The sequence below is a fragment of the Engraulis encrasicolus genome, chromosome 3 (assembly GCF_034702125.1).
Source record: "Engraulis encrasicolus isolate BLACKSEA-1 chromosome 3, IST_EnEncr_1.0, whole genome shotgun sequence".
Taxonomy (NCBI): domain Eukaryota; kingdom Metazoa; phylum Chordata; class Actinopteri; order Clupeiformes; family Engraulidae; genus Engraulis; species Engraulis encrasicolus.
In genome coordinates this window covers 39,096,005-39,123,504 of record NC_085859.1, presented here as the reverse complement: position 1 = coordinate 39,123,504, position 27,500 = coordinate 39,096,005, and the positions used below count along the sequence as shown (strand labels likewise).

Genomic DNA, 27,500 nt, shown 5'->3' with positions numbered 1-27,500 from the left:
GTGAGGCACTTTGAGAAGGTTGCTGCTGTAAGTGCAGCTGTTGACGGCGTTGTTGACAGTGCTGCTGAATAAAAAGGACAAAAAAAATGAAATGAGATGAAATTTTAACATTTTCCTCAGATCTAATGCGGCCGTTTCTCAGCAGTACCCAGTTCTGATTATTATTCTTTCAGACCAGTCCAATACTGATTATTCTTTCAGACCAGCCCAAACTTTGTTCCAAGCATTCCTAAATAAGTCATGCCGTTCGTCTGGATCTCTTGTCTGGCTGGCTCGATGCCCTCTGAAGGCCAGGGCTGTCACTTCCTGCTCTTGAAGGTCTCTTTCACTGACTCCCTCTCCCTCTCTTCTTTACTCTCACTCTCTCCACTTGTCACTCACTCTCACGGCCCAACAATGACTCTCCCTCTCTCTCGTGCTCGCTCTCGCTCTCCCTCTTCCTTGCTGTCTCCATTCCCCCTTCCCCTTCTAATGCTTATTTTCCACAAAACTGCTATGTCACAGAAAATGCATATTCCTGTGAAATTAAATGAATATAATATTTCTCATTATCATCTACATGGTCATCTCATAATAATCACGATAAAACAATAACCATCAAGATTCAAGATTCAAGATTTTTATTTGTCACGTGCTTCCTTGTGCAAGCACAATTGGCAGTGAAATGGGGATTGCAACTGCTCTGTGCTGTGTTGGATGGTAAAAAATAAAAATAATAAAATAAAATAAATTAAAATAAAAAATAATTAAAAAATAGTTATTGTCTTAATTCAAAAAGCGGATGGCTTGAGGAAAAAAACTCTTACGCAGTCTCTCTGTTCTACATCTTATGGAACGTAGTCGTTTCCCTGAGGGCAGCCTTTCAAACATGGAGTGACTAGGATGGAATGTGTCTTTCATAATCCTTTGTGCTCGTGTCTTTGTCCTTCTTGCATATACATCTTGCAGCCCTGGAAGGATGGCGCCAGTGATTTTTTCTGCAGCATGCACTACTCTGTGCAGGGCTATCTTGTCCTGAGCTGTGCAGTTGCCATACCATGTTGTAATGCTTCCTGTAATTACTGACTCAATTGTGGCAGAATAGAAGGACTTCTGCATGTCTGATGGAATTCTGAACTTCCTTAGCCTCCTGAGGTGGTACAGACGCTGCCTGGCCTTTTTCACTACGGTGGTGATGTGAGGTGACCAAGACAGATCTTCAGAAATGTTGACGCCTAGATACTTGAAACAGCTCACTCTTTCCACAGGGGTACCAGAGATTTCCAGTTGAGCATAGTTCTTCTGATCTTTTCCTCTTCTGTAGTCCACCACAAGTTCTTTGGTTTTGGTGACGTTGAGCTCTAAACGGTTTTCTGCACACCAGGATGACAACATCTCAACCTCATTTAGGTAGGCTGTTTCATCGTTGTTGGAGATGAGTCCTACCACCACTGTGTCATCCGCAAATTTCACAATGGAATTGGAGCTGTGGATAGCTGAGCAGTCATGGGTATAAAGGGAGTACAACAGAGGGCTGAGAACGCAACCTTGCGGCGCGCCGATGTTGAGGGAGATTATGCTAGAGGAGCAGTTGCCAATCTTCACTGCCTGAGGTCTGTTTGACAAGAAGTTGAGTATCCATGCACATAGAGAATGACAAAGTCCAATGTTTTTCAGCTTGGATACTAGCCATCATGAACAAAGCAATTCTTCAATAGAAGTAAACTATGTATATTACTGGTACTAGCTTTGCCTAGGCAAAGCCAGTTGCTGTTTTTAGTAAGTCCTGTTTTCAATATACTGTACTTAATAAGCTTATGAGAAGTAATATGACTGGCATTTACCCTATGTATAAGGCCTATACCTGTATATGTTCGCTTATATTACATATAGCCTACATCAAAACTGTTACAGTGAACAGACACTCAATTTATGTCGAGCATTATAATGATCGGAGGGAGCTGGCATTTGTTATACGTACATGTTTTTGTTTTTGTTTTGTACAGTGTTGCATCCTTTGACCTCATCTAATTTTACCAGGCCGTTATCAATGGCACAATTGTGTGGGCACTGCCACTGGGCACTGCCACTGGGCACTCGCTCTCTCTCCAGCACTTTTCTCTGTGGACTCTCTCAGTAGAGCTCTTTAGATCAGGCCTTTGATGTCCAATCCACATGTGAAAATATTTTTTCATGCCCCTCGAACATCTAACGGCCTGTTATTATCATTATTTTGTCCCTAGGCCAGGTTTCACAAGCGGTGATCAATTTATCATTTTATGTTAAGGACAAACACATGGGAATGATGTGAAATTAGGGTTTAAAAAATAAAAAAATGAAAATTAGAAATTCAAAAGCAGTAAATACTTAGAAACCAGACAACGGCACAGTTTTGAAAGGCAATAAATAAGCAGCCATTATTTACAGTATACATGACATGCCTGCAAACACCCAAGCAACAGGGAGACAAAAAACAAGCACCTATTGTGAGATATTATACCACATGCATGCACAATCATACAGCTAGATATTTCGCACATCCGAAAAAAGCTTGCATGTCTGACACATCTGTGAACACACGGTCAACACCCCCAGAGGCAACCCATTACATCACATTGGCTGCTGCGCTTTCCTGGCCTTTAACACATCCGATTCTGTCAGCTTCTGTTCTCGCCTTAGAGCGAGCAGTGGACCTAATGTTAGCGAGTTTGTTTTTGGCCTGGTAGTCAAAAAAATTGGGCAGTGAAGTCAGTTTAAGATAAAAAACATTATATAAATGCACAAGTGCTGAATTGGTGTAATGCCTCAGGGATAACTTGTTGATAAGGCCTCATTTAAAGTGGAACAGCTATACGTATATTGATGCAGTACACCAGTGGTTCTCAACCTCTCAACCGTTCTCAAACACCCCCTGGACCTCCTCCGAAACACCATTGAGAAACACTACAATACACCATGCTGATAATAGTCTCTCCTCTATCAATAAGTCCAGGAGAAGTAGACACAAGTTTGTAAGAGGAAAAGATGACGGAAACAAAATACATATCATGAAGGAAGGGAGAAAATGTTTGCTTGTGCAGAAAGAAGATCAGGGCGTATTCTGACATTCACTGGTGGGTGAAGCTCAGTCTGCTGGGACATTTTTGTTGACGGGTTGTGTGAACTGTATCATGTAATTAAAATATGTACTGTATGTCTGTGTCTGTCTCGCTGTTTGGCTCTCTGCTTAACTGTCTCTTCGCCTCTCTTTCTCTGTCTCTGTCTCTGTATCTCTCTCTCTCTCTCTCTGTCTCTCTGTCTCTGTCTCTCTCTCTGTCTCTCTCTGTCTCTCTCTCTCTCTCTCTCTCTCTCTCTCTCTCTCTCTCTCTCTCTGTAGGTTTGGAGGTTGGTTCCTATTGAAGCTCTTTGACATCCTCTTCTGCAGCGTCCAAGTCAACCTCAACCAACTGGCCGCACTGCGCAAGGCCGCCCAACTGGTAACTTCTCTACTCTCTCCTCTCCTCTCCTTCTCTCTCCTTCTCTTCTCTTCTCTTCTCTTCTCTTCTCTTCTCTTCTCTTCTCTTCTCTTCTCTTCTCTTCTCTCTTCTCTTCTCTTCTCTTCTCTTCTCTTCTCTTCTCTTCTCTTCTCTTCTCTTCTCTTCTCTTCTCTCCTCTACTCTCCTCTCCTCTCCTCTCCTCTCCTCTCCTCTCCTCTCTCTCTCTCTCTCTTCTCTTCTCTTCTCTTCTCTTCTCTTCTCTCCTCTCCTCTCCTCTCTTCTCTTCTTTTCTGTGCATCCTCTAGCATCCTCTAGCATCCTCACCTCTCCTCTCCTCTCCACTCCTCTTCACTCGTCTCCTCTCCTCTCCACTCCTCTTCACTCGTCTCCTCTCCTCTCCGCCAGCTGCTCTAGCCATCCATCTCTCCACTCCAGTCGTTTGTCTCTTCTTATCTGCCGCTCCCCGCATCTCTCCAGTCATCCATCACTCCCCAGTTCAGCGCCACCCTCCCTCCCCAGTTCCCAACCATTCCCCATCTCCATCTCCTGCCTTCCCTTTATCCCACCTTTTCGCCCTCAATGTCCTACACTGTTGTAACAACATCCTTTCAAGATCCTTCAACACTCACACGACTTCGGTGTTTCCTTTGGACTTTGGACTTTTCCTCATCTCGATGGAAAATCCACGGATCAAACTTCAGGTGTTACTCCTCTACCGTCTTTGACTTTCTTCCAAGACAAAACATTTTGGCCTTAAATCCTACTTCGAAAACTGTAGGCGCAGTTAAAATGCAGTGATGGTGGTGAGGGACAGGGCCGGCGCTAAGCAGACAAGGCAGTCGCCTAGGGCACCAAATGTCTTGGGGGCACCAGAAACACTTACACGTAAAAAGTCCCACAAAATTAGAATGCCAAGTGAAATAGGCAAGGCAAGGCAAGTTTATTTATATAGCGCATTTCATACACAGGTGCAACTCAATGTGCTTCACAAAGTTAACAAATGTAAATTAAAGGAAACAGGGAAGAAAGAAGGAAATGAATTAGAGTCAAAAAGCATTTAAAAACATTAAGATAAAACATAAGGTAAAAATAATAATAAAATAAAATAAAATGAAACAAATTAAATAAAAAATAAAAATAATAAGAATCAGTAATTTAAGCTAGGGGAAAGCATCTGAGAACAGCTTTGTCTTGAGTCTAGATTTAAAGCTATCAATAGTGGGTGCATTTTTTATGTCATCTGGAAGCTGGTTCCAAAGCTTTGAAGCATAGAAGCTAAAGGCTGCCTCTCCACACTTTGTTTTGACTTTTGGAATCACCAGCAAATTCTTCTCCGTTGACCTTAGTGACCTAGTTGGTGCATACAGCTGAAACATATCCAGTAGATAAATAAAACATTAAAATTACCATTGGCTTATTAATCATGAGCACTCTGTATAATAGATAGGTACTAGATCATATGTTCTTGATAAGATGCACGACGTTATGTTTACGATGCCAATTTCTAAATGCGCAAAAAGCAAAGGGGTTGCTCGCCTAGGGCCTAGGGCACCAAATTGACTAGAACCGGCCCTGGCTGGGGGATGGGATGGGCCGTAATCCACGTCTAGACGCCGTCTGTGTGAGTCTCCTTCTGTTTTGGCTCCACCTCTTGTTTTAAAATCCAGGCATTTAAGGAGCACTTTGAGTGTAAGCCCTCCGAGGTCCACCGCTCATTTGGCAGCCCTCTATCTGTCTTGCAGCTCCCATCAGCCTCAGGGCTTGGCTATAGCTCCTGCTCGCACGCACGCACACACACACTTTACACTTTACACACTTTATACACACACACACACACACTCTCTCACTCTCTCTCTCTTTCTCCTTCTCTCACTCACTCACTCACTCGCTCGCTCTCACACACACATACACACACACACACACACACACACACACACACACACACACACACACACACACACACACACACACACACACACACAAACACACTCACTCTCTCTCACACACACACACACACACACACACACACACACACACACACACACACACACACACACACACACACAAACACACACACACACACACAAGCACACACACACAAACAGACACACGCTCTCTCTCTCTCTATCTCTCTTTCTCTGTCGCTCTCTCTCTCTCTCGCTCTCTCTCGCTCTCTCTCTCACACTCACACTCTCACACACACAAATACAAACTCTCTTTCGCTGTCTCACAGAGACACTATACATTCACACAGACATACACATGTACACACACACACACACACACACACACACACACACACACACACACACACACACACATACAAACTAGGTTTTTATATATACTTCCAAACCAATAACAAAGTAAGTCTGGAGGCTGCATATCATCCTAGATCCTAAGAAGGATTATATTTGTAACATTGCATTGTCAGTGGGGTAAAATTAATGGCGTCACTAGTTATTCAATTCCCGTCTTCTGCTTATGGTTGAGAGAATCCATCATTTCTTGTGTGTGTGTGTGTGTTTGTGTGTGTGTGTGTGTGTGTGTGTGTGTGTGTGTGTGTGTGTGTGTGTGTGTGTGTGTGTGTGTGTGTGTGTGTGTGTGTGTGTGTGTGTGTGTGTGCGTGCTTGCGTGCGTGCAAACGTGTTCATGTATTAAAACACAATATGTTCATATTGGTATGCTTAATCCCATAGGCTTAACAAGAGGACTATATGTTTACCACTGCAGTAGTGTGTGTGTGTGTGTGTGTGTGTGTGTGTGTGTGTGTGTGTGTGTGTGTGTGTGTGTGTGTGTGTGTGTGTGTGTGTGTGTAGCTGTGTTTGTGTGGTTGGTTGTGTGTCCAAATCTCCATAGCTGTCCTCAGGTGGCTCTGTGTCCATGCACAAACACACACAGACACATTGTGTTCCTAAATATCCATAAAATGATTTCTCTGCAAAGAATGTGGCAATATGTAAGGGATGACGGCCGATGAGGTTGACCGGTTATACGAGGTTAATGGCGAGCCAGTGGTTCTGGCGGTTGCCTCCGCCAAGCCATTTACCTTGTATAACCGGTCGACCTCGAAGGCCGTTATCCCGCTTATCTGCCGTTACGGTAGGGTGCTTTTTTTAACTATCTTACTTTCTGTAAAATTGTAGGAACCATGTCAACTGCACCAGAATCTTGTGAGCAAGATAGACGCGTCGCTATGCAGGTGTCACATCTAGAATCTTCGTTTGGTATGCCAACGGTGTGATTATTTAATTTTCCGTAGATGTGCATGATTTCCTTAGATACCGTCGGCAGTCCAATCAAAGGTTCTATGCGCGTCTAACTTGGTCGCACGCTTGATGCCTGACCGGTTCTCAGGAATTAATGGCTATCCCATCAGCCAATCAGAAAAGAGAATTCTGTTGCGTAGGCAGATAAAATGTAATAACAAAACGGCCACATGTCAACTATCTACCTAAAACCTCTTAGGCTAGACAAAAGGATCAGTTAAATTATCAGCTCTGCTTAGTTACTGCTTTTTGCTTTGAAGAGTAGCATAGCTGTCCCCATGTGGTGTGCTGCAGTGCTTCAGGTCAGGTGTACACACAGTAGCATAATAACATCCCACATACACAGATGGCTTGCTCTGTGATTTTTTTCTCATATCTTCTACTATTTTCTTTCTTGTTGTGGTTCTGTGTCCAAATCTCCATAACTGTAGTGTACCCATGTGGCTCTGTGTCCACGCACGCACGCACGCACACACACACACACACACACACACACACACACACACACACACACACACACACACAAACACACACACACACACACACACACACACACACACACACACACACACACACACACACACACACACACACACACACACACACACACACACACACATACACTTTGATGGCACAGCAGAGTCTCCCTGAGCCAGCAGAAAGGGAAGAGGGTTATTCCACATCACAAGAGGGAAGTCTGGCTCTCCATGTTCTTGGCCAAGGCTGATGAACGACCTCTAAGTTTCGCTGCAGAGCATCTGGACTCTGGCACCGCCATCCCAATACCCCTGCTAGTCTCTATTCTCTCCTCTTCTCTTCTCTTCTCTTCTCTTCTCTTCTCCTCTCTTCTCTTCTCTTCTCTTCTCTTCTCTTCTCTTCTCTTCTCTTCTCTTCTCTTCTCTTCTCTTCTCTTCTCTTTTCTTTTCTTTTCTTCTCTTCTCTTCTCCTTCACTGCGATATTCTCTTCTCTCCTCTCCTACCCTGTCCTCCACTGCCTTCTCTTCTCTTCTCTTCTCTTCTCTTCTCTTCTCTTCTCTTCTCTTCTCTTCTCTTCTCTTCTCTTCTCTTCTCTTCTCTTCTCTTCTCTTCTCTTCTCTTCTCTTCTCTTCCACTGCGGTGTTCTCTTCTCTCTCTCCTCCCCTCTCCAAGATGCTGCTGCAAGCCAGAGCGATTACATCAATATTTGCTAAACTGTTTGATACAATACTGATCAGAGTTATATAAGTTATACATAAGTAGAGCCAGGACAATCGATAAAGACCCCTCGCACCCTGGCTTCCATCTCCTCGCACTGTTGCCCTCTGGCAGGCGCTACAAGGCATTACCAGCCAGAACCAATAGAATGAAGAACGGCTTCTTCCCCAAAGCTGTTACTACACTGAACTTGAACTTGCTGGACTGTGTTCATCTGTAAAGGACTGTGCACCTTGTAGGGAAGCTCAAATCTCAGTATACTTAATATGATGACAATAAAGGCTTTCTATTCTATTCTTTTCTATATATAAAGTTGTATATAGTTTATATATACACTTATGCATGAATTAAGTTGTCTGACTGGCCTTGCCTTTCATTGCCTCTTCTCCTCTTCTTCTCCCCTCCTCTTCTTCCCTGCCCTATCTTCCTGTGGGGTTGTGTGTGCAGTGGCTCCTGCCTGTGCAGATGTCCTCCCTCTCTCCTTTTCTCCCCTTCCCTCCCCTCTCCTCTTCTGTTCTCTCCTCTCCTTCTCTTTACTCGACCCCTCTCATTTCCGTTACCCTACCTGTAAATCCCAGTGGAGGGGTAGAGTGTGCGATGGCCCCTATGCAGCGTGGGATGAGGATAGTGTAATGGCTCATTCTTCATTCTTCTTCTCGGCTGTCGGTAGACCCGAGTTCGTTCTCCCGACAACCGTGGTAAATGCGTTCTATTGTGACAGTTGTGGACAATAAATATGTCTGAAAAGACCAATGTTACACAAACTCAGAGAACACTGAGTTGCTCTGAGTTTGTGTTTCGGAAACCCCGATTTGAGTACCCATTCTATTGCACTTTCCCGAGGCAGATGCCGGGGTTTCCGACAACCGAGTTTCAAAAGAATGCTCCATTATTTCTCTTCTCCTTTCCACCTCTTTTCCTTTTCCCTGTTTCCCTGTGGAGGAGTGAAGCAGCAGTCCTGTGGGTAGGGGTGTGTGTGTACGATGGCCCCTGAGAGGTGTAAGAGAAGGATAATGAGTTACTGTGTGGAAGTAGAGGAGATGAGATGAGATGACTCCTGGGGTGCTCCAGTTTATCTGCAGATCACTCATACACACAGACACACGCACACACACATGCATACACACACATGCTCTCTCTCTCGCTCTCTTTATCTCACTCGCTCGCACGCACGCTTGCTCGCTCTCGCACACACGCACGCACACACACACACACACACACACACTCTAACACATGCACACCACAAATGCACACTCTAGCCGTCACCTAAGAGAATTGGAATGGGACCATCTTGTTACAGTGCCCTCTATTAGTGTGTGTATACTTAATGTGAGTGAGAACCACACAGACATACATACACACACACACACACACACACACACACACACACACACACACACACACACACACACACACACACACACACACACACACACACACACACACACACACACACACACACACACACACACAAAGACCAGCTTAGACCACCATAGACCACCAGATGAAGTGGCATTCCCCATGGGTTTTGCCGTCTTGTTAGCGTACCTTATGACACACACACACACACACACACACACACACACACACACACACACACACACACACACACACACACACACACACACACACAGATACACGCCCCAAACATGCCATTACTCAAGCGGAAAGAATCAGGTCAGTTTGCCTCCACCTGAGAGGTGGACTGTACGTACCTGAGAGGTGGACTTTTTATTCCAGCAATAATCCATTTAGCAGCTACTTAACATCACAGAGCAAGGTGACCAGCAGCAGAAAACTTAACAACAGCTCTCCTCACTCAGCTAATTCACTCTATCGTAGTATACAGTAGAAATGTGTCAGTTGACAATGAATTTACTTTTTGTAGGCCAGTCAGTGTTTCTCCACGAGGTCTCCAAGAAATCCAAGGTGGTTTGCTAGGATGAGGATATATTGCGAGTTGCAAGCCCTCTCCCTTTTACCCAGGGAGAGAGAATATTATTTCTAGGAGGGAGAGAGAGAGAGAGAGAGAGAGAGAGAGAGAGAGAGAGAGAGAGAGAGAGAGAGAGAGAGAGAGAGAGAGAGAGAGAGAGAGAGTGTGTCTGCGCGCACGCACATGCTAAAAAAACGATCAGAGGGATGGGATACACTACATATCAGTATTGTTGCCACTGTGTACATATGTGCATGTGTGTTTATGACAGGCTGTGAAAGGTGGAAGACAGCTGTGTTAAAATGATTCATTTTCACGTCATAAGCTCTAACCTGTGATTTGCACACTGTACTCAAATGACATGGATGACGTGTTCTTGCCATTCGCCAGTTAGGGTTTTGATTAGTGTTGCACCGATACAATTTTTTGGCCCCGATACCGATACACGATACCTGGCTGTGCAGTATCGGCCGATACCGTTACCATACCGACACCACCCTATTTGAAATGTATATATATGAAGGGCTGCAGTGCATACTATTTGGATGTAAAATCATTGCATGGCTTTGTCAGGCTGCTGCCTACCTTTGTGAAACAAGAAAAAGACTAATACAAAGTGAATCCAGCAAAACTTTTTATACTTTTTAAATAATTAACTTCAAGGCTGTTTAAGTGTCATACAACCATCTGTAAATGGTATCGGTGCCCTATTTGTTGGTACTCGCCGATACCGATACCACCATTTTAGTGCCGATCCACCGATACTGGTATCGGTATCAGTGCAAAACTAGTTGTGATTCGGCACCATTCCATGCATTTCAAGGGATGGAAGTAAAGAGTTTATTTGCATAACGGTGTATCCACCATTTTTGATTTTTGCCCTTTTTTTTTTACTGCATAGAAAATGACTGTTTAGAGGTCCTATCAGCTGTGTGTGAATTCTTGACATTCAAATATTTTGAGAACATACTTTTTCAACCTATATAAAATGCATTTTGAAATGCAATGCAATGGAATGCCCAATGCAAAAATGACAATTTCCCAATATTCTACAAAATGGAGATGCATCGTTTTGCAAATAAACTCTTCATTCTCCTCGGTCTAGAAAAAATGTGAGAATACTAACATGATGCACATGGTAGAAAATCCAGTGAAAGATCTCAGGTGGATGAGGTCTCAGAACATGAGCTGCATGTGGCAAGGCCCAGTTCAGCCTCCAGTAAGACCTACTGGGCCAGGCGCAAGAATCTGTGTGTGTGTATGTGTGTGTGTGTGTGCGCGCGTGTGTGTGTGTGTGCGTGTGTGTGTGCGTGTGCGTGTGCGTGTGCGCTTGCGTGCGCGTGCGTACGTGTGTGTGTGGCTAAATCTATGCATGTCTCTGGATGAAGAAGAGGCAGGGAAGAGACCAAGAAAATTCCTTCTGACACACCGTGAATATATGTGTCTGCTTCAGCATGTAAAAGTGTGTGTGTGTGCTTGCGCTCGCGCATGCATGTGTATGCGTGTGTGTATGCACGAGCAAATGCTAAAAACGATCACAGACATGGGATACACTACACATCAGTATTGCTGCTCCTGTGCATATATGCATGTTGTTTATGACAGACTGTGAAAGGTGGAAGACGGCTGTGTTAAAATGATTTATTTTCACATCATAAGCTCTAACCTGTGATTTGCACACTGTACTCGAATGACATGGATGACGTGCTCATGCCGTTCGCCAGTTAGGGTTAGGATTCAGCACCTATCCATGCATTTCAACAGTCGTGTTTTACAGTTTTTCTCGAATGCTTACACACAATTTCTGGTACTTCACACACAATTCTCGGAACATCTCACCCATTTCCCAACTCCCCTAACCAATGTCACTGAACACTAAACACAATTCCTTCTTTACACTCACATTTCAGTTTTAAAACACACTCTTTTCAAACCACTACACACAATTCTCTGGATTACACACAATTTTCATGAAGAAAAACCCTGGTTGTCGCATTGAACACACTGTCATTCAAAATACTAAAATCAACTGCCATACTAAGTTCACTTCCTCATCACATTGGCAAACTCTCTTCATACCGGTTTACAATCTGAAATCATCACCCCATAAGGACACACATTGCATGTCATATTGATGAAAAATGAGTGGATGCAAGGAGAAAACACATTTGTTTAGTTTTTTAACTCAAAAATATGTTATACAAGACATCACTTTCATGTGGTTACCCAATATTTTACAATAAATTAGTGCAATTTTTTAAATGTCAGAAAAATATGTAAAATATATACACATCTGTGTACTCCGAGTCTAAAAACAATATTTCAGTATTTTACTACAGAAAAATACCCTCTTTAGTAAGTAGAACACTGAAGAAAATAAGTTTCTACTGTGTTTCAAGTTGAGTATAGAGTTTTACCTTGTGCATATTAGTGTTCAATGGTTCACATAAGAGTGTATTAAAATGACTGCTTGTGTGTGTCATTTGAGAACAAAATTACCTTTTTAGAAGAGAGTACATTGTTTTGAGACAAGACGTGCATTTTTCAGAGGTAGTGAGGAGTTTTGCCCGTTGTGTGTGAGGTTTGGAGATTTGTGTGTAGAGTTTTGAGAATTCGAGAACTGATTCCGAAAAATGTGTGTAAGCAATCGAGAAAAACTGTAAGGGATGGAAGTTCTAGCCTGGTCCTGGCCATCCCATAATACTACCATTTCATTTCGTATTCATGGTCTGGAGGTTGTTTGATCTGACGCGATTGCAGGAAGGGGAAAGTAAGCACTCAGTTCTGCTTCGAAATGATTGAACAGCTCTCACCCAAACGCTGACAGTTACTCAATCCTACCGCTCAACATCGCTCCACAGAAAACAGTTGCCAGACGTAGTACGGAGCCAAGTCTCTTAGCGGAAGTATGTAGGATGGCGCACAAGGCTATGAAAGTTCTTCTCGATCTGGAAAAAAATGTGAGAATACTAATATGATGCACATTGTGGAAAGTCCAGTGAAAGATCTCAGGTGGATGAGACCTCAGAACATGAGCTGCATACGCAAGGCCCAATTCAGCCTCCAGTAAGACCTACTGGGGCAGGCGCAAGAACCTGTGTGTGTCTGTGTGTGTACGTGTGTGTGTGTGTGTGTGTGTGTGTGTGTGTGTGTGTGTGTGTGTGTGTGTGTGTGTGTGTGTGTGTGTGTGTGTGTGTGTGTGTGTGTGTGTGTGTGTGTGTGTGTGTGTGTACGTGTACGTGTGTGTGTGTACGTGTACGTGTGTGTGTGTACGTGTACGTGTGTGTGTACGTGTACGTGTGTGTACGTGTGTGTAAGTGTGTGTATGTTTGTGTGTTTGTGTGTGTGTGGTCCTGCTGCTTCCGGTTTTCTGCTCAGTGAACGAGTCTGCCTGCCAGAGAGCAGATGAGAGCAGATCGATTACCAAAGCCACACACACACACACACACACACACACACACACACACACACACACACACACACACACACACACACACACACACACACACACACACACACACACACACACACAGAGGTTCCTCCACAAAGCCACTAGCTTGCCCTTAAGCTGGATGTGTTGACCGCCCTGTGTGTAGCCTCTTGCCATTTTCGATTTTAAAGGGGAATTCCGGCCATTTTGCCAACATGTCCCATCTGACGGTGCATGCACACCAAGATGTTCGCGTTTACTTAACGTCTCCGGGAGCATTGCGAGTCTGAGAGGTTCGCGGGTTGCCTTTCACACTGCACAGTCAACGTCCACGTTCTATCTGCGGGTAGCAGCCATTCATTTTCAATGGGAGCCGCTCATTGAACATGGACGTCCGCGCAGGAAAATAGACTCGAGTTCTATTTTGAAGGAGCAACGTGGACATGTCCGGTCGGGACGGACATGCGCTGCGCTTACACCGCGCTCCTGTGTGCAAGGCATGATCTGTTTTCATGTATTCTAACCGTTTCAGACAGATAACGGACACGTGAAGTGGACGTTAAGTGGACGTCCACGCCGTTGGTGTGACTGCACCGTGATTGAGGCCAAGAGAAGTTGGCCAAAGAGAAAACCGTGAGAAATTTTCATGCGGGCTGCGCAAAGTTGTTCAATAAAAGCGAGAGGCCGCGGGCAAACTTTTAGCCTTTTATGAAGCTCATAACATGTATCAAAATGCTTTAGAGTGAGTTGGCTTGCTGTATGGACACATACAACGAATCCAAATTTGTAATTTTAGCATTAGGTAGCACAGATATGATGCATTTGACACTTTTAGGAAAAGCGCAAATACCTGTCATCTTCCAGGTTCCACAGAAGTCTGCACAAACTGACCAGCGAAGTCATACAATCCAGTAATTCAAAATTTTCTTTTTGTCCACCAAAAATGATTCTCTGTGTGTGTGTCAGTATGTGTGAGCGTAAACCTGTGTGTGTGTTTGTGCATGTCCATGTGCCAGCGTAGTATTTGTGCTTTTATGTGTGAGTGACCATGTGTGTGTGTTTGCCCGCATATATGTGCAATTGTGCGTGTGTGTGTGTGTGTGTGTGTGTGTGTGTGTGTGTGTGTGTGTGTGTGCGCGCGCGTGCGCGCATGCGTGTGTGTGAGTGTGTGTGTGGAAAATACTCTCTGCTCTGCCTCAGTCTCTTTGTGGCTCAGTGCTCTCGAGCCACACACACACCAACACACACATGACGATCGCCCCTTTATTTTCCTCCCCATGCCATACATCATGTGTCAGTATGTGTGAGCGTAAACGTGTGTGTATGTGTGTGTGTGTGTTTGTGTCCATGTGCCGACAGAGTATATGTGCGTGTGTGTGTGATCGTGTCCGTGTGTGTGCTTGCATATACTATGTGCAATTGTATACTAGCAATGCTCTCTGCTCTGTTTGTGTGTGTGTGTGTGTGTGTGCGTGTGTGTGTGTGGAGAATGCTCTCTTGCTCTGCTCTGAGTCTCTTTGTGGCTCAGTGCTCTCAGGTGGAGGACTAGAGCGAGTGCTGAGGACTAAAGTGACTCCTTATGTAAGAGAGCCCCCTGGGAGGCGTTTAGGCTGACAGCAGGGTCCCCCCGCTACACCTACACCTGCACCACACAGCCCCCAGCCCAGCACTACACTACACAGCACTGCACTGCAACCACCCTACTCCCACTCCGCACAGCATGCCAGCCTCTTGGGACTGTGTGTGTGTGTGTGTGCGTGCGTGCGTGCGTGTGTGCGTTTGTGCGTGCGTGCGTGCGTGTGTGCGCGCGCGCGCGTGCGAGAGAGAGAAGAGTGTGAGTGTGATGGGGTACTATAAGAGCTCTCCTCTCCTTTCCCTCCACCTCTCCATTTTCCCCTAGGAGGGAGAGAGGACATTGCGGCAGTTTCAAAGCTGTGTGCGTGCGTGCGTGCTTGTGTGTGTGGGTGCGTGTGTTGTGTTTGTATTGTATTTGTGAAAGGGAGTGTGAGTCTGATAGAAGACATCACATGTCAATATTATTACAGCTTTTTTTGTACATGTATGAAAACAATTCAGATTTGGCTCTGTATCAGAAGGAATCGACAACCTTGCTGTGTGGCTCAGGGGATGTTTTTATATCCTCGATTTCAGATGCATTTCACCTGAAAAACATTTGAATCCAGTTCATTTAAAATTTGATTAGTGGGTTCAAATAAAAACCTTCATTACCAAGGCTGCCAGAGGTAAGGGACAAACATGATACTTGCCTGTAACATGTGTATGTCTGTTCACTTTGTATATGTTAATATCTTTGTGTGTGTGTGTGTGTGTGTGTGTGTGTGTGTGTGCGTGCGTGCGTGCGTGCGTGCGTGCGTGCGTGCGTGCGTGCGTGCGTGCGTGCGTGCGTGCGTGAGTGTGTGTGTGTGTGTGTGTGTGTGTGTGTGTGTGTGTTGTAGAAGACTCCGCTGGTGTTTGTGTCGGTGCGGCAGAGTGTCCTGGACCAAGTGCTTATCGCTCTGGTGCTCTTCTGCCACAGTCTGAGAGTGCCCTACACCATCTCACCTCAACCTGTCAACAGCACTCTCCTCAGGTGACACGCACACACACACACACACACACACACACACGCACACATGCACACACGCATGCACGCGCACACACACACACACACACACACACACACACACACACACACACACACACACACACACACACACACACACACACACACACACACACACACACACACAGCACACCCGCACGCATACTCGTGCCCTGCTATACAATCTTACCTGAACACATCAGTAACTGTCTACTAAGGAAACACATACTCACTCACTCACTCACACACACACACACACACACACACACACACACACACACACACACACACACACACACACACACACACACATACACACACACACACACACACACACACACACACACACACACACACACACACACACACACACACACACACACTCACACACACACACACCTGCTTAAGCCATACATCAACCCATCTCCTTCCCTGGTCAATAGTTTCTCCCTAAGGCAAGGCGTGCACACACACATACAGTATGCACGAGCACACACATACACTTACAGACAAACACATACACACACAATACAATACACATGTGCTTCTTATACTGTATGGTAGATACCAATTCCTCCGAGAGTTATGAAACCGCTCACATGCCTGGCCTGTGTGCCATTTATCTTGCACAGATGGAGTACGCCCCTCACACACACACATACACACACACACACACGTGTGGCGATCGCCCCTTTATTTTCCTCCCCATGCCATACATCATGCCGTGCGACACACACACACACGTTGCCTTTAGATGTGCATCTAAATCACCGGCCGCTATACTTCATTTGGGTCCAGCCTCCAGCGTCAGCTATGGTGATCTATTGCGGAGAGGTCAGGCCAGGCCAGAGGCAGGCTGGATGGAGATGGCCCATCCTGTCCCAGTGTGTTGGATAACACGAAAAGTATCATTATATGGTTGTTCATTGCACAGCATTGTAAGTTGCTGAGAGTAGGGCTTGTTGGGTCATATGAATTGGTGTGGCCAATATTAAAGGGGTAATCCGTTGTGAAATGGCTTAAATAGTGTTAAAACATGATGCTGAGGCCTAAGTCTGGACTCATACATCAACTCCATTTCAAGCCCTGCATTCAGAATTCCAAACGCTAGTCAGAATTTCACCGGTTGCTATATTTCATTTGGGTCCAGCCTCCTCCAGCCTCCGATGGCAGCAGCTGGAGTGATCTACTGTGGAGAGGTCACGAGAGGCCAGAGGCATGCTGGCTGGAGGTGGCCCATCCTGTCCCAGTGTGTTGGATAACACAACAAATATCATTATGCATTGCACCGCATTGTAGTTGCTGAGTAGGGCTTAATTTACAGCGATGAGTGTAGCATTTGCAATTGCCTATCTAGACGTAGTGCACAAGTATTTTTTCCAATAACAAGCAAACTTTTATTGCAGTGATCTATTGCGGAGAGGTCAGGCCAGGCCAGAGGCAGGCTGGATGGAGATGGCCCATCCTGTCCCAGTGTGTTGGATAACACGAAAAGTATCATTATATGGTTGTTCATTGCACAGCATTGTAAGTTGCTGAGAGTAGGGCTTGTTGGGTCATATGAATTGAAAAAGCTGTAAAAGCCCCATTGGGAAACTCCCATTGTCATTGCGACAGAGCACTACACAGCACACACGTGAACACTGCACACTGCACACAATGAAGTTGCATGTATGCCTCACCCGTGCAAGGTGGCTGCTCTCAATTGTGTGGCCACCTTTAATCTTGTGTTAGCAGCTTCAAGATGTAGTTTTGAATATTTTACACCTAAAGCCCCGTTGTCGGATTATTTTCCCCAAAACAAATTACATTACACATTACACTTAGCTGACACTTTTATCTAAGTTATCTGGTTATTTTGAGTTATTAATTACAGATGTGAACATCCAGACTCATCAAAAATCATGTCCTGTTATTGGGTGTAAGCTTACGAATGACTTAGACGATATTTACACATATATGGATATTTTTTAAAAACGTGTTGGTTTTGGCCTCTCATTTACAGGTAAACACACACACACACACACACACACACACACACACACACACACACACACACACACACACACACACACACACACACACACACACACACACACACACACACACACATACTCACACACCACACACACCACACCACAGACACACAGTAACGGACAGAGCAACCTAGTGGCTCCTTTGTTTGCTCCCCTTGTTAGTCAGCACAATATGGGACCATGTTTTTGTCTGGGAATTTGGAAAATCTCCACTATTGTCCTTCATAATTTCAAACCTCTTAAGTAAAGCTGTATATTCCCCAATTGTATGCAATGTGTGGGTTTTTTACTCTTGTCCTACTGCGTTGGCAACAGCAGTGACCAAGTCCAGTCTGCCAACAGTAAGTCTACGCCAATTTTGCTTCTTTCCTACTGTGCTGGGTATCATGTGTGGGGGGTGGGGGGTGAGGAGGAAGGGGGGCCCATTTAGAGATTTTTGTCCGGGGCCCAGTCAAACTTGTCAGTGGCTCTGCTGGGTATGTCCTTTATGAATCAATGTGCTGTGTTGCCGTATAACTCTAGCCCACCACCACCGGGTAACATTTAAATAGCCCTTTCCCCATTATCATGCTCGGTTTGAACTGCATCAGATCATCTCGACCATGTCTACATGCATAAATGCATTGAGTTGCCACCATGTGATTGGCTGATCAGAAATTTGACTCAATGAACAATTGTAACAGGTGTTCCTAATAAAGTGGCCGGTGAGTGTATTTCCCAATTGTACGCAATGTGTGGGTTTTACTCTTGTCCTACTCTCATTGGCAACAGCAGTGACCAAGTCCAGTCTGCCAACAGTAATTCTTCGCCAATTTTGCTTCTTTCCTACTGTGCTGGGTATGTCCTTTATGAATCAATGTGCTGTATTGCCGTATAACTCTTGCTCAGCCCACCACTGGGTAACATTTGTTCCTCCCCTACTCCAGCACTCGTCCAGGAGCATAGCTTCCCGCTCAATATAAAGGCCACTGTATTGAACACATTCATTCAAAACTTTTCCTCATTTATACTTTGTCCAACAACTTCTTTGCTGACTTTGCTGACTTCTTCAAAGTAGTTTGTGTCCGGTAAGCAGCAGTTACCGAACAAGTTCCTCTGGAAGTCATTTTAAGGTGTCATCCATTTGAGGAAGGCATTTCAGAACTGGTCCTCCCGACTTTAAGGAAATGAAAGAGACTATTTGTGTGTGTTTTGTCGTTTGTACGTGCGAGAATGTCTCTCAAGGGATGTCTGTAAACTGTCCTGTTGCATAGATCAGCACTAAATCACCAGGATTGATGAGTGGATGTTAACTGTTTGTCCTCAATAAGAGACTATGCTACAGTGGCTGACAACTGATGTCAAAGATCACAACCACCATGGTGGTTCCTGTCCTGATGAATGAGTCAGGGTCATGGAATCTACCGTACAGAAAAAAACACAAAGCATTTCATTCAATTAGTTAATATTCTTCCTGTTAAAAAAGGCAATTAAAGGGGCTCTATGTAGGATTAAAAGTTTAATTAATCACTGTCCTGAGTCAGCCGATGCTTATTTGATGTTATGGTCTGTTTGTTTTATTATTACATCTGTGGGCTTCTCCTGTGCACGGTCCTCATTAAAGTCTCTTTTGAAACACTACTAGAACATGTGTGGTATTAATGCAATGAGTCATTATTGAATGAATGAGTCATTAATAATTAATTAAATTAATTATTTCTTTACCATTTTCCAGTTTTTATATTGTTCATTTCTATGAACTCATGCGTCCTCCCTGAATATCCATGAACAGATTTCATGGCTTGAGGGAGACATATAAAATCCCTCTTCTTCACTAAAAAAAGTCATATTCAGGTCATCTTCTCTTTCATGTCTGTTGTTTTGTTGCGCATCATCAGCAGGGAAGCCGGCAGGGGAGGGCAAAGGGGTCACTTGTCCCGGGCCCAGGGAGAGAGGAGGCCCAGAATTGGCTTCTCATTGCATTGTATGTATTGGGTAGGGGGCCCTTTCAGATGACTTTGTCCTGGGCCCAGAGAAAGCTGTCAGCGGCCCTGATCATCAGTGAAGATGTGTGCTCTCAGGCCCGTCTTTGATGAAGCAGCAGGCTGGGTAAAGCCCCAGAGGATGTGTTTCTGCGTCTTTGCGAAGTAAAGTGAGCTCAGCAGTATTGCTCAATTGAGCGATTAAAAAAAAAATCTCCCTTACATCAGCGCCAATCTAGGTCTTTCCAGTGTTTTTTTTTCTTTACTGTTCTCTTTAAGTTAAATTAGTTTGAGCAATAGATTGCCAGCATCCCCTAACAAATTATTTTTCCCCCTCTGTACAGCTTGTGGCTGGTGCGCAAGTTGTAATTTCAGGGTTGTGTTGTTTGTTTCTAGTCAGCCTGCTTGCTCTCTATGCTTCTGTGGAGCAGTGCCTCTGCAGGTGGTGCCACTGAAGAACACTAAATGCCTCTCCTTTAGGCATAGCCTCTCATCCTCTCATCCCTAACCTTGCACTCAACCACTCTCTCAGAAGAAAGGGGTGTTGCTGTGCAGACACCACTGTCTAGAAAGAAATGCTTCTCATCCAGTTTATCTTGCACCCCTCTCTCTCTCTCTCTCTCTCTCTCTCTCTCTCTCTCTCTCTCTCTCTCTCTCTCTTCCCTCTTACACACCTTTCTCTTTCTGTCACTCCTATCACCGACTGGACCCTTGTTTCTTTCCCTTTTTTCCCAATCATAATTCCCCCCATAATAACACTATTTACAAAATATGTATTACTCATATACAAACATTTGTTAATGTCTTGTTCATAATTAATTCAATGTTTACTAAGTGTTACTAATAACTTTATAAATGACTGTTATTCTAAAGTTGTACCCTTTTTTTCTTTTTCCCCAATCACAGGGCCGTATTACGAAGGCTGGGTGTGATCTTACTGCCATGCGGTGCGGCCAGTGAAGAGGAAGCTGAAGCAGACAGCATGTATTCGCCAATCATGACTGCTGTAAGTAATCCAACAATAGCAACAATTACAAATAAATAAACAATAGTAGTGATTTCTATTGCGACTAACACTACAAATATCAAAGCACAATGCCATAGTTGTTCATCTTCTTTCTTTCCTTCCTACTAATTAATAACAATTATGATGGCGATAATGGCTCAAAGTAAGAGCGATGATCTCTGTGTGAAATAACGGCAAATCTCCTTAATGATGGCCTTGTAATGGATACAGATTAGCCCGTTAGTGTCTGCGTACGTAGTAGCTGACGGGCATGTTTTGATGGAGAGCTTTTGGGCGAGGGTGTCCCTCAGCACAGCCCCCAATGGAGGCCCCACAGAGGCCCTTAACCCATTTTATCCTGGAGACACATATGCAATGCATTCGGGTTTTTGAGATTTGGGCTGTTTTATTACAAATATGGTTATGTCAGAGCTGAATGAACACATTCTAATGCAAAATCAGGGTCCTAGCTTTTAAAGCCAACTTATTTAATGTTTTTATGTGCTTTGGAGGCTGAGATATTTAGGTTTTAATAGGCAGAGGGCACCTTTTCCCAAAAAGGGCTCAGGCTAAAATGGGTTAAAGATTGTCTCATCAGTGTTACCAGATCCAGGAGCAGGGAAGCGGAAATGGAGGACCAAGTGGGTTGTTGCCCCGGGCCCAGGGAGTATTTCCCCCCCAATACATGGGTTCACTGTGTTTATAAGTATGATGTTTTGAGGAGAGGCAAGACACTGGCAGCCAACCACGTGAGCTATTTTTTTTTTTACCGACAGCGGTTTTCAACAATCAGAGGTTGAGTTTTGCGCAGGTAGTGTCGCACAGCCAAGAGAAAACAAAAATGTAGAACCCATGTTTACATAGTATACTATGTAATGGGGCCCCAATTTTAGCCTCCGTTACAGTAAGGGAGGCTAAAATGTGGGCCCCATTACATTGTTCTTCAGATGACGTTGTCCCGGGCCGGGCTCGGGCCTAAACTGTTAGCGGCCCTGTCCAGGAGATGCGTCTATTGGGTGGCTAGCAGGCCGTGGCTGGGAAATGCTGCCTATCAGCAGACCACTTATTACTAGGGAGCAGTGTGGCCTCTCATTAGAGGCGCCGGGTAGGAGAATCATGGATTTTTTCCCTGGCCTTGTTCTCCCACAGGATCCTACCACACACTTGACCACCACAAAACAAAACAAGGCTTTTTGTTCTCTAGAAGCACACAAATCACTCTCTTGTGTCCTGTGAAAAGCATTGAGTGGGAAATGGAGACGTCTGATGCTGGTTATACTCCATTTAGAAAAAAGAAGCAGATTACTGTCTTTTCGATTGATTATGTGTAAATGAACGGACACATATTTTGTGCCATTATTCCCCTGGTCATTTCCCATATGTAGACATTAAACGGCGCAGTGTAGGCCTGAATGGCGCCGCTATCGATATTCCACATCAAAGGGCTTGAAAAACAAATCAATGAGGCGCTGTGATAGGTGATCGATAGGCGATCACCCCAAATGACGATCGATTGGATTGGATGAACTGGAAAAAAAGCAGACATGAGCAGCATTCAGGCTCTGGTCTGTGAGGAAGGAGACTATTGCACACTATTGGCCATCACCCATCATCGTTATCGGTCTTGGCACAGCAGGAAAATGCAAATGATGGATGGATGGATGGACGGAGGAGCGATAGATGATGGCTTTTTTGATAGATGACAGCTTTTTGAGTGATGGATGATGGACTTAATGTGGCGGAATAGAGAATTTCTCTATTTATGATTTCAAGCATAATCCATATTTGTGTGTGCGTGTGTGTGCGCGTGTGTATGTGTGTGTTGTTTACTGTAAGTGCGCATTTCAGTGTGTGGAGTGAATGCTTTTAAAAACCTCCTGTGTTTGCAGACTTTGGACGTTTTCTTCGCTCTGTGATGTGTGTTTGAAAGTTTGGCACGTGTATTTCTATCCCCCCGGTGCCCAACACTTTGAAGCCCGAAAAGTGTTTGAAAGTGCATCACTACGGCTGGATGGTTAGCTGGAGTAGCTCTGGCCTCCTCCAGGAGCGTCTCCAGGGAAATAGAGGAGGGAAGGAAGGAGGGAGGGATGTGGTGATGTTGCAGACACCACTGACTAGAAAGAAATGCTTCTCGTCCAGCCTGTCTTGCACCTCTCTCTTTCTTTCCCTCTTCCTCTGTTTCTCTCTCTCTTTTCTCTCTCTCTCTCTCTCTCTCTCTCTCTCTCTCTCTCTCTCTCTCTCTCTCTCTCTCTTTCTCTTTTATCTTTCTCCTGTTCTCTCCTTCTCTCTTCACTGTATCTCCGTGTCTCGATCTCTCTATTTGTTTATCTCTCTGTGTCTCTCTCTCTCTCTCTCTCTCTCTCTGTCCCTTTGTGTGTTTATCACCATCTTTCTCTCTCTTTCACACTCACCCCATCTTTCACTTTCTTTTCTTGTCCTCCTTCTTCTCTGTGTTTCTCTCTTTCTCTACTTTAGCTCCTCTTACTTTAGTTCAGAGAAGGCTCAACCTGTCTGTTCCCCACTTATCTCTGTCTATCCCTGACACTCTCTCTCTCTCATACTTTTATTTTAATCTCTGTTCTGGCTTTCTTTTGTTAACACTGACTCAAAAGTCACTCACCGGACACGCAGTCGTTGTGCCACTCATCTGTGCCGCAAGCCGGATGGCGCGTGGGCGTTTTTAAGTGTCATTGGATGCGGTCGAGTGTATTCAAATGCGATTCAGTGTTCCGTGAATTAAACAAATTCACTTCAGTTAGGGGAACGCTCTGCTTTTCGTCTCGGCAGCAGAGAAGCGATGCGACTGTGATGTGGGTGAGGTGGGCTGTGAATGCATAAAAAGAGGTGTGTGTGTGTGTGTGTGTTTGTGTGTGTGTGTGTGTGTGTGAGAGTGCGCATGTGTGTGTGTGCAGAGTTTAAAATGAGGTATTCTTTGTATGCTAATGGATGGTAGAGTAGAGAATGAGTCAGAGACAGAGTGAAAGAGCGAGAGGGGGATGAGGAGAAGGCAGAATGGAGGGATGACGGAGGAGAAAGAAAAAGAGAAATGCCAGGCTGAGAAATGGAGGGCCAGAATATCAGTAGGGGATGCGTGTGTGCATGGAGAGGGAAAAGAAGATCTCAGCTTATCACCCTCCACAAGATGTCTTGGCAGCAGAGGTAGGTGTGTGTGTTTGTGCGTGCGTGCCTGCGTGCCTGCGTGCCTGCGTGCGTGCGTGTGTGTGTGTGCGCGCATGAAATTGCACTTGTTTTGTGTGTGTGTTTGTGTTAATGTGTGCTTTATGTGTCATGCTTTTACAGTATGTGCTTTGCGTGCATTAATGTTTGAGTGTGAGTTCATGTGGGCGAGGGTTTATGTATTGTGGGAGTGTGCATACGTGTGTGCATATACAGTATGTGTATGTGTGTGAGAGTGAGAGAGTGAGAGTAACAGAGGTTGTGTGAAGCAGTTTATTTGTCCTGCTGTGGCCTTGTGGGAAATTCCTCTCCCAGTGCGTGGGGCCCCGCAGCTTTGCTGTGTGTAGCCATACGTTTCCATCAGTGTTGCCAGATTGGGCGGTTTCCCTTCCGATTGGGCTGCGGGTAAAAATGGATTTTGGACAAAAAAAATGTTTGGCTATAGGAATCATACCTGCCGACCACTACGCATTTTGTGTAGCAGATACGGATTTTGACATCAAACTACGGCGCTGTCACTTCAAAATACGGGAAAAACCAATAGCAAAGTGTGTTCATGGGCCCTTATAAATTGCTCTGTAGACTTGCAACCAGACAGAGCCGTAGACATGGCTCTGCTTGCAATTGTCTCGCGCTGGCCTTTCCATTGGCCAGCAACGTGTGGGGGGGAATATTGACCAATCAGAGCGCTAGTTTGGATGTCTTCATTTGTTATGCTGCGCTCCTCTCGAGCCGAGGCATCACCTGCGTGCCGACAGAAAGTTTGCTTCGAAATCACACAAGCAGAGAGACTGGTTAATGTAGCCTACTCCTATAATCTCTGAAACAAGACCTCCTGTCATCATGTATTATCCATCTTGGTACTGTACTGTCGCTGTAGTTTTACAAGTGAGCACCGTCAAAATCACCGTTTCAAAGGTAAATGGACTTTGAGAAAGGTAGCCTGTATGGGAATAGTGAATTGCGTCCAGTTGCTAAATCCCTAAACTTATGAAAATAAATAAAGGCCGAGGTCTGTCGTAATGATTCACCCAATGTTTCGTGGTATTTGACGGCAATATGTTGTTGCTTGTTTTGATATTGGACCGAAACGAGATTACTTCCGAATGAGAAAATGTGTCGATGACCGCGCTATAAATTAGCTGATTAGCAGCAAACTAAATTCGGTTTCCCTTTGCGCCGGATCATTTTAACTCGGGAAAATAAAGCGATAGTTCTAACGGTTGTGCTCGGAGTAGGTCTACATCTGTAACCTACCATGACACCGTATAGGAATACTGTTCCNCCCTGAGTCGTGGCCCATTATGTGAACAGGTGTAACAGGTCGTGTGTCATACCAAATATGCATCACTATCCGTGATCACGTATGGCAATCTATTAATAAAATCAATTATCCTATCATCATATATGTGCCGAACAGTGAACAATAGCCAACTCATGACGGCAGATGAGGGTAGATAGGCCTACTATTATGCAGAGAAGTGGAAAAAAGATGCGATGCCCCTCAGAAGTTACTGTGGAAGTTCCAAGAGCATTGGCCATTAGCCCCCGTCCCTCAGTAGAGCCACTACATGACGCATTTTGTACTGAATGAATGCTGAAAGTGTGATTTTGATGTTAGCCCCCAAGGTAATAATATTAACCTGATATTATCCTATCTTAGATAACACTTGTCTTTATCTTTTTCTCTACTGCTGATGCTTCTTCACAGTAGGTGACATCATCACCATTTATTAGTATTGGGGGAGATGATGTAAGAATCATTACAATTCAACTTTTTGTTCATAAAAATCACTGAAATGCCTCTGTATTTTATAATCAAATTATACATTTTCCTACATGTACCTTCTACAGCCAAAAAAATAATCTGCAAATGCTTCAATTTCATACTCAATTCCAGCTCCTTAACACCCCCCAAGTGACCAAATGCTCTGTTTGGCTGGTACATAGGATAACTTAATAGCCACTTAGGCCTACTAGCCAGACTGGTGGTATGTTTGACTAGTAAGATTAACAGCAATATTGGCTGGTGATCAGTAAAGTTAATTTAGAGGCCTGAATTCCAGCACACTATATCATAGCATTTTATTGGTGTTATGGTGTGAAACAAACAAAAAAAATCTTTCATGAAAGTTTAATAAATTATGGCTGTTCAAAGTACTGTGAAGAGCAAGATAAACTATTTGCCAGATACACGGGATGTTAGGCTAAAATGCATTAAAATGCAGGAAATTGCATCTAAGAAAAGCATTTTTTTTCTGGGGGAGGACCCCCCTGCCTGAATGAAGTGTCTCATATCTTCCCTGTTGACATTTGGCAACCCTAGGTGTAGGGCAGACTATGCAAAACAAAGTAGCCTCTCAGATGGGCCCGCCGACGACCCCGTTGCTTTGCCATGCCAAGTTGTTGCGCCGTGAATTGCCACGCCGCGATAAGTTGCTACTCAATTTTTTTTTTAAAGGTTGGCAGGTATGAGAAATCAATAACATTGGGCGGGATTAATCCAGGCGGGTTTTGAGCATTTTTTGGCCTGGAAATTATCAGCCTCATTTGGCAACCCTGGTTTCCATCCCCTGCCATGCCCAGGTACCTAGCTACCCTGGTCCCCGGCCGAGCAATTCCACACCATTAGTGAGTAGGTATTGAACCAGAGGCACTGGTCTCACATTCTCACTTCTTCACCTCTAGTGCTTGTGTGTGTGTTTCTGTGTGTGTGTGTGTGTGTGTGTGTGTGTGTGTGTGTGTGTGTGTGTGTGTGTGTGTGTGTGTGTGTGTGTGTGTGTGTGTGTTGTTGTTATTGTTGTTGGGACCCATTATGGCTGCTGTGCATTCCCCTGGTGGTTCAGATCCCGTTGGTGCTTAAATGAGCTTCATTCCACACTGGAAAGAACTTCTATCAAGTTGATAAATTGATTCGTAAATACAGCGTGAACTTTATTCCTTTTCTGAACAACAACAAAGTCCTGTAATTGCCAGCCAGCCAGTAGTTGGAGTAGTAGTAGTGGTAATAATAATAATAATAATAATAATAATAATAATAATAATAATAATAATAATAATGCATTTTATGTACAGAAGGAGACAACCTATTTGGTTCCCCTTCCATATGCATTCCATTCAACTTCTGTTGGACTTCCAAGGTGGTAATGTGTGCCTGATACCCAGAAGATCCCACTGTTGGATCGAAACGTTGGCGTTTATAAAAATGAAATAAATTGTACTGTATAAGCACCTTTCAACATATTCACACACTATACAAAGCAGGGGTTGATCCGTTCCTGCATATTACTGTTGCAGATATTTACAGTGTAGTTACTGAATATACAGCAGGACTGGTACTGTACAGAGCAAATCTGAATTCCCTTAATCTTACACCCGCTTAGTGTCCAAAGAAATGGCTGCCCTGTTTTTGACCCATGCAGCATAACTCTGCATTGTTT

The 27,500-nt window shown here is 44.5% G+C and overlaps 1 protein-coding gene across 2 annotated transcripts in view; it reads left to right on the top strand.

Annotated features, from left to right (window-relative positions):
• The window catches only part of gpat2 (glycerol-3-phosphate acyltransferase 2, mitochondrial), a 124,656-nt gene that overhangs the window by 26,509 nt on the left and 70,647 nt on the right, over positions 1 to 27,500 (top strand). For both annotated transcript variants that reach the window (XM_063195384.1, XM_063195383.1), the window contains exons 7-9: positions 3,356 to 3,455; positions 15,735 to 15,868; positions 20,784 to 20,883. In XM_063195384.1, coding sequence (XP_063051454.1) covers positions 3,356 to 3,455; positions 15,735 to 15,868; positions 20,784 to 20,883 — 334 coding nt within the window. The remainder of the gene's footprint in view (positions 1 to 3,355; positions 3,456 to 15,734; positions 15,869 to 20,783; positions 20,884 to 27,500) is intronic.